Source organism: Cervus elaphus, chromosome 22 (assembly GCF_910594005.1).
Source record: "Cervus elaphus chromosome 22, mCerEla1.1, whole genome shotgun sequence".
Classification (NCBI taxonomy): Eukaryota; Metazoa; Chordata; class Mammalia; order Artiodactyla; family Cervidae; genus Cervus; species Cervus elaphus.
In genome coordinates, this window is record NC_057836.1 from 54594549 (window position 1) to 54607366 (window position 12818).

At 42.0% G+C, this 12818-nt stretch overlaps 1 protein-coding gene across 4 annotated transcripts in view; it reads right to left on the reverse strand.

Moving 5' to 3' along the window:
* The window catches only part of NR1H4 (nuclear receptor subfamily 1 group H member 4), an 81043-nt gene that overhangs the window by 22104 nt on the left and 46121 nt on the right, over window positions 1–12818 (reverse strand). For 2 of the 4 annotated variants that reach the window (XM_043882469.1, XM_043882466.1), the window contains one exon: window positions 1688–1828. In XM_043882469.1, the coding sequence (XP_043738404.1) occupies window positions 1688–1828 (141 nt within the window). Of the gene's footprint in view, window positions 1–1675; window positions 1829–12818 lie in introns of all 4 variants that reach the window. The other 2 variants (XM_043882467.1, XM_043882465.1) reach the window with 1 other exon arrangement.

Below are 12818 nucleotides of genomic sequence, written 5' to 3' on the forward strand. Positions count from 1 at the left end.
TTGGGTAAAATGATGTCAACATCCTTTAGGGAAAATTTTTAAAGTCTTGTTAATTTTCAGAATTGTATAAATTATTGAGAATATAGTTATAGATGAAAATAACTGCAGGGGACTTTGAAATTTTTTTTTTGAATTATCATGGGGCTTCCCTGGTGGCTCAAAAGTTAAAGAATCTGCCTACAATGCAGGAGACCTGGGTTTGATTCCAGGGTAGCGAAGATCCCCTGGAGAAGGTACTAGCTACCCACTCCAATATTCTTGCCTGGAGAATTCCATGGACAGAGGAGCCTGGCAGGCTACAGTCCATGGGGTCGCAGAGTAGGACATGACTGAGCAACTAACACTTTCACACTTTGAATAATCATACAATATCATCATGAATTTTCACTTAAACGGAACAATCTAAAATAGTGGAGAACAATCTCCCATGTTCCCATTTAACTTCCTCATTCTCTCAGTGTTAATGAAAGAAATCTCCAAGAATTTCTTTGTCTGGGGCATGTATTTTATAGGCTCATACAAAAGTTCCTGTATCTGTTGCTGGATGAGTCTGTGTTTTCATAAATAATATTATAGACTCTTGTAGGTAGGATCATGAAGAATGTCCTCAGGACTTAGCTGGAACAGGTTCATATTTAAGTGATGAGGAACATGAACTCCCTCGGATCCAAGTGAGTGTTTCCACTGTAAGATTGGATTCCAGCCGCAGCCCCTGCTGCAGTCTCTTGTTTCATACATGCTAAGAAGAGATTGTGATCGGCCACTATAAAACTTTCATCCATCCAGAGCTGGATTATTTACACTGTCCTATTTTCTTCCCCTTCCTGCACGCATTATTTCTTTGGGTCCATCCCAGTTGCCTGTGGTTGGAGAACAATAGAACTGGAGTCACCTTCCAAAGGCTTTTATTTCATGTGGCATTCCGTCTCTGAATGTTACCATCTCCTTGGTGATGTTTGTTTGTCTATTTGTGTTTTGAGAAGGAAGAGGACATATCTCAGAATCTGAGGGGTCTGCAGAATTTTCAGAATAAAAATTAATATGTTACATACTAGCGTGTATTCCAAATTCTGATGAAGATTACGGTTTCTCACAAAGCCAGCAGTTAATACAGTGTCTCTTTATCTGATCGAAAGACCAAATTATATTAAAACTCGGAGTAGTTAATTTCCTGTGTAAACCTATACAAATTGGTTCAAAGCTGCACAAAGAGAAGGAATCTTAATAAAACGACTTGGTTTAAAACTCTATCTAGACAATTCAGAGGCAGTTATACCTTATAAAACATTCTTAATTTTCCCCACAGCTGTGAACTTTTATGCTAATTAAACAATAAGTAAGCAGGATATTAAATCATATTTGGAGGAAACTTTTAGACTTTTTTCTTTGTAGCTAATTAAAACATGCTATTTTGGCTGTATGTTAAAGCCACTTCATTTCACATATAATTCATCGCAAGAATGAACACCAAATACAGCTGTTTCTCTCAGGTGTATGAAGTGCTCTGCAGCTGACAGTTTGGACAATTTCAGTGGTTCATTATTCTTTTCAAGAACTTAGATGGCTTACTAAGTCCCTTCCTCAATTTGTGACCTACCATTCTAATCATATGCATTACCTGACATCTGCCTCCTTAAGAGACTTTTAGTGGAATTTAATTGCTTGATGCAAATACCTGTATACATACATTCAGCCAACATTCCCATTTCTTTGCATTTCCTTAGTCGACACTCTTGGCACTTCCTTCGCATGTACATGTCCATCACGCAGTTGCCCCCGTTTTTACACTTGTACACGGCGTTTTTGGTAATGCTTCTTCTGAAGAAACCTGAAGAAGAAACACAGAAAGGAGTAAGAGGCTCCGAACAACACACTCGGCTTGAGAGATGGCAGAGCACCTTCTCATGAACCCCTGCAGGGCACCCAGGCCATCCCCGACCATACCTGTGACAAATGTCCTTTCAGTTGCCCTGCATGGTCCAGATTGGCTACTATTTTAATGATTTATCTCTCAAAAATAAAGACATGCTTGAATGATAGCCTCTCTCAGAAAAACTCTTGGTTTTAAAAGATTGATTACTTTCATTAGTGTATCTTTACCGAGAGACAATTAACCACTAATGAGCTCTAGGTGCTAGTGGTAAAGAGTTGAATAAGTCATCCCAGCGCTCTTACAATTTACGGGTTGGTTGAGAGCAAAGAGATGCAAACAACCAAATCAGTGAAACTCCGTGTTCCTGGGCTGTGCTGGGGAAAAGAGGCTGGCTGAATGGTCAGTTCTGGATGCAGAGGTCAGACTCAGAAGCGAGAAATGAGCTGTCTTAAAAAACAAGAGACTGTTAACCAGGCAGACAGGGAGAGGTCACATTTAAGGTTTCATTTCAGTACTTAATATACCCAGCTTGGTATAATAATAAACATGCAAACCTTGCTTTAAAAATAAGCATCTCCCTGAAGAGGATGTAGCCATAGCCACTGCTGCTTCAGTTCAGCTGTCTGGAGTAGGGCAAGGGATTGACTGACTCGCTCTCTGCTTCTCCTGTTCCTCGTCCACCCAAGGACCTGGATGACCCTAGCTCCTGACTCTTCGGTGGTAAATCAAGAGAGAATTGTGGGAGGCATGGGAGGAAGTGACAGGGAAGTGCTTACTTGCCTGGTGTTGTCAGAAGCTGGTTTCTACCTAGCAAGTTTCTGAAATTGACTCTTTCTCCCATGGGTTGGATTATTTTGAGAACTCCTCCCCTCTCCCATGAAGTTCCTTGATGAGGGCAAATATGTCTCTCTTCTAGCCCATGGCTTGTATCTTCCTCTGCTTCTAGGAATTTGGCAATTCACCTCCATTTTCTTTCTTCTGAGGTCCCTCCATGTGGTGCTCTTAGCATGGACTTAACCCCATGCCGTTTTCTCCAACAAACTCAGAGAAAGTTTCTCCCACCTATCCATGAGCAGTCAGCTGCCTGCTCTCTTGACCTTTCAACTCCTCAGGTGAAAGACAGACATCAGTCTCTGGTGTCCCTCAGCTGCGGAGAATATTTGTCAGTCTCCTCAAGTGATCCTATTGACAACCCTTCCATTGGGCGCAGGGCAACAGGGCCTCCTTAGTGTATAGACCTTATCTGGGGAAGAGGGATGTCTTTTCCTAATTCTCATAAAAGCCCATACTTCTCCCACTGGGGTTGAGTGTCTGAGTGTCTCCTGTGGAGGTATGTGTCAGCAGTGGCATGCCAGTAGGCAGGGACTCTGGGTGCATGAGACCTGGGTGTGGCATAAGCCCTCCTGGAGGAGATCGCCATTAACCCCACCACAGAGCCACCAAAACTTACACAGGACTGGGGAAGCAGACTCTTCGAGGGCACAGATAGAAGCTTGTGTGCACCAGGGCCCAGGAGAAACGAGCAGTGGCCCCACAAGAGACTGACCCGGGCTTGCCCATGAGTGTCCCAGAGGCTCTGGCGGAGGCGTGGGCCAGCGGTGGCCTGCGGCAGCGGTGCAGGCACTGAGTACAGCAGTGCGTGCCTGGGAACTTGTGAAGGAGGGCGCCATTATATGCATTCAGTTCAGCTCAGTCACTCACTCACGTCCGACTCTTGGCGACCCCATTGGCTGCAGCATGCCAGGCTTCCCTGTCCATCACCAACCCCCGGAGCTTACTCAAACTCATGTGCATTGCGTTGGTGATGCCATCTACTGTCTCATCCTGTCATCCCCTTCTCCTCCCACCTTCAATCTTTCCCAGTATCAGGGTTTTTTCAAATGAGTTAGTTCTTCACATCAGGTGGCCAAAGTATTGGAGTTTCAGCTACAACATCAGTCCTTCCAATGAATATTCAGGACGGATTTTCCCTAGGATGGACTGGTTGGATCTCCTTGCAGTCCAAGGGACTCTCAAGAGTATTATCCAATATCACAGTTCAACAGCATCAATTCTTTGATGCTCAGCTTTCTTTACAGTCCAACTCTCACATCCATATATGACTGCTCAGAAAACCATAGCTTTGACTAGACAGACCTTTGTTGGCAAAATAGTGTCTTTGCTTTTTAATATACTGTCTAGGTTGGTCATAACTTTTCTTTCAAGGAGTAAGAGTCTTTTAATTTCATGGTTGCAGTCACCATCTGCAGTGATTTTGGAACCCAAAAATAAAGTCTCCAACTGTTTCCACTGTTTCCCCATCTACTTGCCATGAAGTGATGGGAATGGATGCCGTGACCTTAGTTTTCTGAATGTTGAGCTTTAAGCCAACTTTTTAATTCTCCTCTTTCACCTTCATCAAGAGGTTCTTTAGTTCTTCTTCATTTTCTGCCATAAGAGTGGTATCATCTGCATATCTGAGGTTACTGATATTTTACCCGGCAATCTTGATTCCAGTCTGTGCTTCATCCAGCCCAGCATTTCTCATGATGTACTCTGCATACAAGTTAAATAAGCAGGGTGCAAACATACAGCCTTGACATACTCCTTTTCCTATTTGGAACCAGTCTGTTATTCTGTGTCCAATTCTAACTGTTACGTCCTGATCTGCATACAGATTTCTCAAGAGGCAGGTCAGGTGGTCTGGTATTCCCATCTCTTTCAGAATAAGAATTTTCCACAGTTTGTGTTGATCCACACTGTCAAAGGCTTTGGCATAGTCAATAAAGCAGAAATAGACATTTTTCTGGAACTCTTGCTTTTTTGATGATCCAACAGATGTTAGAAATATGATCTCTAGTTCCTCTACCTTTTCTAAATCTGACCTGAACATCTGGAAGTTCACAGTTCACATATTTTTAAAGCCTGGCTTGGAGAATTTTGAGCATTACTTTACTAGCATGTGAGATGAGTGTAATTATACAGTAGTTTGAGCATTCTTTGCAATTGCCTGTCTTTGGGATTGGAATGAAAACACCTTTTCCTATCCTGTGCCCACTGCTGTGTTTTCCAAATTTGCTGGCATATTGAGTGCAGCACTTTCACAGCATCATCTTTCAGGATTTGAAATAGCTCAACTGGAATTCCATTACCTCCACTAGCTTTGTTCGTAGTGGTACTTCCTAAAGCTCACTTGACTTCACATTCCAGGATGTCTGGCTCTAGGTGAGTGATCACACCATCGTGATTATCTGGGTCATGAAGATTTTTTGTATAGTTCTTTTTTTTTTTTTGTATAGTTCTTCTGTGTATTGTTGCCATCTCTTCTTAATATCTTCTGCTTCTGTTAGGTCCAATCCATTTCTGTCCTTTCTTGTGCCCATCTTTGCATGAAAATTTCCTTTAGTATCTCTAATTTTCTTGAAGAGATCTCTAGTCTTTCTCATTCTACTGTTTTCCTCTATTTCTTTGCATTGATCACTGAGGAAAGCTTTCTTATCTCTCCTTGCTATTCTTTGGAACTCTGCATTCAAATGGGTGTATCTTTCCTTTTCTCCTTTGCCTTTAACTTCTCTTCTTTTCACAGCTATTTGTAAGGCTTCCCCAGACAGCCATTTTGTGTTTTTGCATTTCTTTTTCTTGGGGATGGTCTTGATCCCTGTCTCCTGTACAATGTCATGAACCTTCATCCATAGTTCATCAGGCACTCTGATTATCTGATCTAGTCCCTTAAATCTATTTCTCACTTCCACTATATAACTGTGAGGGATTTGATTTAGGTCACACCTGAATGGTCTAGCCGTTTTCCCTACTTTTTTCAATTTAAGTCTGAATTTGGCAATAAGGAGTTCATGAACTGATTCTAGTTCAGCACCTAACCGAACTGGGGAGTTCATCTTTCAGTGCACTATCTTTTTGCCTTTTCATTCTGTTTCTGGGGTTCTCAAGGCAAGAATACTGAAGTGGTTTGTCATTCCCTCCTCCAGTGGACCACGTTTTGTCAGAACTCTCCACCATGACCCATCCATCTTGGGTGGCCCTATACGGCATGGCTCATAGTTTCATTGAGTTGGACAAGGCTGTGGTCCATGTGATTAGATTGGTTAGTATTCTGTGATTGTGATGTTCAGTCTCTCTGCCCTCTGATGGAGAAGGATAAGAGTTTGGCCTTTGAAGGATAGTTTGGCCTCAGGTCAAACAAGAGAGAAGGAACATAGCCCTCCCATCTACAGAAAATTGAATTAAAAATTTACTGAGCATGGCCCCACCCACCAAAACAAGACCCAATTTCCCCCTCAGTCAGTCTTTCCCATCAGGAAGCTTCCATAAGCCTCTTATCCTTATCCATCAGAGGGCAGACAGAATGAAAATCCCAATCACAGAAAACTAATCAAACTGATCACATGGACCACAGCCTTGTCTAGCTCAATGAAACTATGAGCCATGCCTTGTAGGGCCACCCAGGATGGATGGGTTGCGGTGGAGAGTTCTGGCAAAATGTGGTCTACTGGAGAAGGAAATGGCAAACCACTTCAGTATTCTTGCCTTGAGAACCCCATGAACTGTATGAAGAGGCAAAAGGATAGGACACTGAAAGATGAACTCCCCAGGTTGGTAGGTGCCCAATATGCTACTGGAGAACAGTGGGGAAATAATTTGAGAAAGAATGAAGAGACGGACTCAAAGCAAAAACACCCAGTTGTGGATGTGACTGGTGATGGAAGTAAAGTCTGATGCTGTAAAGAACAGTATTGCATAGGGACCTGGAATATTAGGTCCATGAATCAAGGTAAATTGGAAGTGGCCAAACAGGAGATGGCAAGAGTGAACGTCAACATTTTAGGAATCAGTGAACTAAAATGGACTGGAATGGGTGAATTTAACTAAGATGACCATTCTATCTTCTACTGTGGGCAAGAAGAAATGGAGTAGCCCTCATAGTCAACAAAGAGTCTGGAATGCAGTACTTGGATGCAGGCTCAAAAATGACAGAATGATCTCTATTCATTTCCAATGCAAACCTTTCCATATTACAGTAATCCAAGTCTATGCCCTGACCAGTAATGCTGAAGAAGCAAAGTCTATGCCCTGACCAGTAATGCTGAAGAAACTGAAATTGAATGGTTCTATAAAGACCTACAAGACCTTCTAGAACTAACACCCAAAAAAGATGTCCTTTTCATTGTAGGTGACTGGAATGCAAAAGTAAGGAGTCAAGAGATACCTGGAATAACAGGCAAATTTGGCCTTGGAGTACAAAATGAAGCTGGGAAAAGACTAACAGAGTTTTGCCAAGAGAACGCACTGGTCACAGCAAACACCCTCTTCCAACAACACAAGAGAAGACTCTACACATGGACATCACCAGATGGTCAATACTGAAATCAGATTGATTATATTCTTTGCAGCCAAAGATGGAGAAGCACTATATAGTCAGCAAAAACGAGACCAGGAACTGACTGGCTCAAATCATGAACTCCATATTGCAAAATTCAGATTTAAATTGAAGAAAGTAGGAAAACCACTAGACCATTCAGGTATGACTTAAATCAAATCCCTTATGATTATACAGTGGAAGTGACAAATAGATTCAATGGATTAGATCTGATAGACAGAATGCCTGAAGAACTATGGATGGAGGTTTGAGACATCATACAGGAGGCAGTGATCAAAACCAACCCCAAGAAAAAGAAATGCAAAAACACAAAATGGTTGTCTGAGGAGGCCTTACAAATAGCTGTGAAAAGAACAGAAGTTAAAGGCAAAGGAGAAAAGGAAAGATATTCCCATTTGAATGCAGAGTTCCAAAGAACAGCAAGGAGAGATAAGAAAGCCCTCCCTAGCGATCAATGAAAAGAAATAGAGGGAAACAATAGAATGGGAAAGACTAGAGATCTCTTCAAGAAAATTAAGAGATACCAAGGGAACATTTCATGCAAAGATGGGCACAATAAAGGACAGAAATGGTATGGACCTAACAGGAGCAGAAGATATTAAGAAGAGGTGGCAACAATACACAGAAGAACTATACAAAAAAGATCTTAATGACCCAGATAATCATGATGGTGTGATTACTCACCTAGAGCCAGACATCCTGAAATGAGAAGTCAAGTCTTCCTAAGTCAAGGGCCCTAGGAAGCGTCACTACGAACAAAGCTGGTGCAGGTGATGGAATTCCAGTTGAGCTATTTCAAATCCTAAAAGATGATGCTGTGAAAGTGCTGCACTCAATATGCCAGCAAATTTGGAAAACGCAGCAGTGGTCACAGGACAGGAAAAGGTCAGGTTCCACTCCAATCCCAAAGAAAGGCAATGCCAAGGATGTTCAAACTAGCACACAATTGCACTCATCTCACACGCTAGCATAGTAATGCTCAAAGTTCTCTAAGCCAGACTTCAACAGTACGTGAACAGTGAAATTCCAGATGTTCAAGCTGGATTTAGAAAAGGCAGAGGAACCAGAGATCATATTGCCAACATCCACTGGATCATCAAAAAAGCAAGAGAGTTCCAGAAAATCATCTACTTTGCTTTATTGACTATGCCAAAGCCTTTGACTGTGTGGATCACAATAAACTGGAAAATTCTGAAAGAGATGGGAATACCAGACCACCTGATCTGCCTCCTGAGAAATCTATATGTAGGTCAAGAAGCAACAGTTAGAACCGGACATGGAACAACAGACAGGCTCCAAATCAAGAAAGGAGTACGTCAAGGCTGCATATTGCCACCCTGATTTGTTTAACTTATATGCAGAGTACATCATGAGAAACGCTGGGCTGTATGACGCACAAGCTGGAATCAAGTTTGCCAGGAGAAATATCAATAACGTCAGATATGCAGATGACACCACCCTTATGGAAGAAAGTGAAGAGGACCTAAAGAGCCTCTTGATGAAAGTGAAAGAGGAGAGTGGAAAATTGGGCTTAAAACTCAACATTCAGAACACTAAGATCATGGCATTCGGTCCCATTACTTCATGGCAAATAGATAGGGAAACAGTGGAGACAGTGAGAGACTAGTTTTTTGGGCTCCAAAATCACTGCAGATGGTAACTGCAGCCATGTAATTAAAAGATGTTTGCTCCTTAGAAGAAAAGCTGTGACCAACTTAAACAGCATATTGAAATGCAGAGATGTTGCTTTGCCAACAAAGGTCCATCTAGTCAAAGCTATGGTTTTTCCAGTAGTCATGTGTAGATGTGAGAGTTGGACTATAAAGAAAGCTGAGCACTGAAGAATTGATGCTTTTGAACTGTGGTGTTAGAGAAGAGTCTTGAGAGTCCCTTGGGCTGCAAGGATATCCGACCAGTACACCCTAAAGGAAATCTGTCCTGAATATTCATTGGAAGGACTGATGTTGAAGCTGAAACTCCAATACTTTGGCCACCTGATGCCAAAAACTGACCCTGATGCTGGGAAAGATTGAAGGCAGGAAGAGAAGGGGACAATAGAGGGTGAGATGGTGGATGGCATCACCGACTCGATGGACATGAGTTTGAATAAGCTCCGGGAGTTGGTGATGGACATGGAAGCCTGGTGGTGTGCTGCAGTCCATTGGGTTGCAAAGAGTCAGACATGAGTGAGCAACTGAATTGAACTGAACTGAACTTCCAGTGGTGGCCTTCAGGGGCAGACAGCTGCACCCCACCCCTTTGCAATGGGGATGTGGGATTACCAGCACACTAGTCACATTTCCTAAGCCTTTAAAGCTCCCTCTGTAATTTCCTCCTCACTTCAAACCTTCAAAGTGGGCACAATATTTAATAATCTTTAACTACCCACCACAAGATGGGCTTGCTTAGAATTATAGCATCTATTGTCTTCATGCCTCTGTCAAAACTGAGACAGCTGTATCCTTCCTGTTTGGAATAATAGCTGACATTTATCAAACACCCACTGGCTTTTGTTCTAACCACTTCACCTGCATTATTTATTTAGTCTTTATATCAATTTTATTATGAAGATAATATTATGTGTCCCCATATTACAGATGAAGAAAAAAGGTACATAGAGGTTAAGTACTTTGGTCATGAGCCCATCATTAATAGATAGACTAGAAAGTTCAAATCCAGGCAATCATCCACCAAACCCCATACTCTTAACCATGAGGCTATAATTGCCCCTCTCACATCACAAGAGAATCACTTAATATTAATCCCCTACTATCTGCACGCTTCATCAAAGAATGCAAGAGCTATACCAAGATGAAGAAAACATTCCTGTCCTCAGAGCTTCCAACTGAGTGGCAAGACAAAGAAGTGAAATCACAGTATAATGCAATGGAGAGTAATAGGAGAGCTAATTAAGTAATAAATTATTGTGATGTAGATGAAAAAGTGATCATTCCATGGCCATTCTAAATTCTTGTGAAGGATATGCCACATTAAAGGGGAGACAGCAGTTCCATCATAGACTTAGAGACTTGCACATTTGTTATTACAATTTCCCAAGCAGAAGGCAATGAAAATTGTTCTAGTAAGATAAGTATATGACACCTTCCCATCACTGAGAAAGCTAGAGTCTTGAAGAAAAGGCATTATATGGGCTGGGAATGAAAGTAAGTGAAAGTTAAGTTGCTCAGTTGTGTCCAACTCTTTGTGACCCCGTGGATTGTAGCCTACCAGGCTCCTCCGTCCGTGGGACCCTGATTAATTCTAAGTAGGGGAGGTCACTTGGAATTATTCAGGGCTATTCTGAGTCCATATGATATCTTTTCATCAAGACACTAGACTTGTCCTGGGTTCGATCCCTGTGGGGGTTGGGGAGATCCCCTGGAGGAGGGCATGGCAACCCACTCCAGTGTCCTGTCCTGGAGAATCCCCATGGACAGAGGAGCCAGGCGGGCTACTGTCCACTGGGTCACAAAGAGTCGGACACGACTGAGCGACTAAGCATGGGGGAGTCACAGAACTCACGATGGAGTTGGAATTTGAGCTGGACATCAGAGAATAAGTAGAATTTTGAAACATGGACTTTGAAGGAGGAAGGAAAGACTGGGAAATGAGCAAAGGCATGGAGTTATGGAAATTCCAAAGGAGGGTTGATAATCCATCTTGATGGGAGGGTAGAGTGTGGGGAGAATTAGTGGGAACTGGATGAGGGCATGTGGTGGGACAGAATATGGTTAAATGACCTTGAACTCCAAGTAAAGAAGCTAAAATGCCTTTAAAGGGTTTTGGCAGGGGAGGATCTAACCTAATCTGTATGTTGGGAAGATGCTTTGGAGGAAAATCAAGGTGGGACCGGGAGACTGGAGACAAGAGGCTGTTGTGGCCAGAGGGTGATGGATGCCTGACTTAGAGGCAGGGAACACAGGGAGGGGGCGACAGGCACACTCAGGCCTGGGTAACTAACTCAGTATGAAAACAGGCTGAAGAAAAGGTTAGCGACATCAAGGTCAAGCAAGTCATAAATGTGCTTGTAAATTTCTCAGCTCATGTAACTCTCAGTAGGAAAGATACTACCATTTTCCTAAATGTCAAATCTAACCACATGAAGTCTAAAAAAAGACTGTGCTTCAGATCAATGTTGATATTGGGAGTGCAAATACCAGATCATGCATTTAAAAAGAAACTATAGACAAAAAAAAAAAGATTTTTTTTTTCCTGGTACTAAATGATTGAACTCAATGACCACTTAAGCCTACCTGAGCTAATATTTCCGCTAATTTTCAGCCCCTCCCAAGGATGATTCCCTCTAAAATCATGATCAATACTGATAGTTCAATAATTAACAGAAATAAAATTCCTTATTCCAAGATGAGTCAAAGGAACAGTGCTAGGACAATTCTGCAGCGTTTTTTTGTTTGTTTGTTTTTATTCTGTTAATATTGCATTAATACTGAGAAGGAAATCATTATCATCTCAATAGCTGAATTAACTAGCTTTCACTCTGAGGTGGTAACACAATACTATCATTATATCAGTTAAATAAGGCTACATATACAGTATTTATACTTATGCAAATCCATCCATACACATACCTCTATCTAGTGCATATTCAACAATGCCCATATCAAAAAAGTCATTTGAAAATGAATAGAAAGAAAATTCTCTGAGGAACAGAGGCTCCCTGGTAATCAAAGATGAGTAGACAGGGCTGGCATTGCCATCTGAAGGGTAAGTTGCACTAGGAGGGTTCCTGGGGGGGGCAGGTGAATAGCTATGGTAAAAACAGACCCCTCAATTATGCAGAACACTGGACATCCTGCTTTTTTGTTTGGGGCTTCCCTGAGCATCTGTCTGCAATGCAGGAGATCTGGGCTCCATCCCTAGTTGGGAAGATCCCTTGGAGAAGGGAATGGCAACCCACTCAAGTATTCTTGCCTGGAGAATTCTGTGGACAGACCATGGGGTCACAAAGAGTCAGACATGACTGAGTGACTAACACTCACTTATATATGACTTATTTTGTATCAGACACTTTAAAACACTTTGTATATGGTATTTCACTTAACATTTATAACAACCCTATGAAGTAGACTTATTCTTATCTCTGTCTTACAGATAAGGGGACTGAGTTACACAGAAATTAAGTAATTTGCTCAAGGTCCCATAGATAGTAAATAGTAGAGCTCAGATTTGAACCTTGATAGGCTCAGTTCCAAACTCTACGCACGTAACGACTATATCATGCTTTCCTTCTGGTAAGAATGCATTTCTAAAAATTATCTTTTGACATTAATCTCCTGAAATCCCTAATTCCTGTGAAATGCTCCACAGTTTCATCCCTATCCCCAAAACTTTCGCAGACATTTCCCTGCTGATCCAGTGGCTAACACTCCCCGCTCCTAATGCAGGGGACCTGGATTTGATCCCTGGTCAGGGAGCTAGCTCCCACATGCTGCAACTAAGAGTTCGCACGCCGCAGCTAAAGATCCTGCATGCTGCAACTAAGACCCAGCAGAGCTAAATAAATAAATAGATAATTAAAGCAAAAAACCAGAACTTCTTCAGAAATATCCT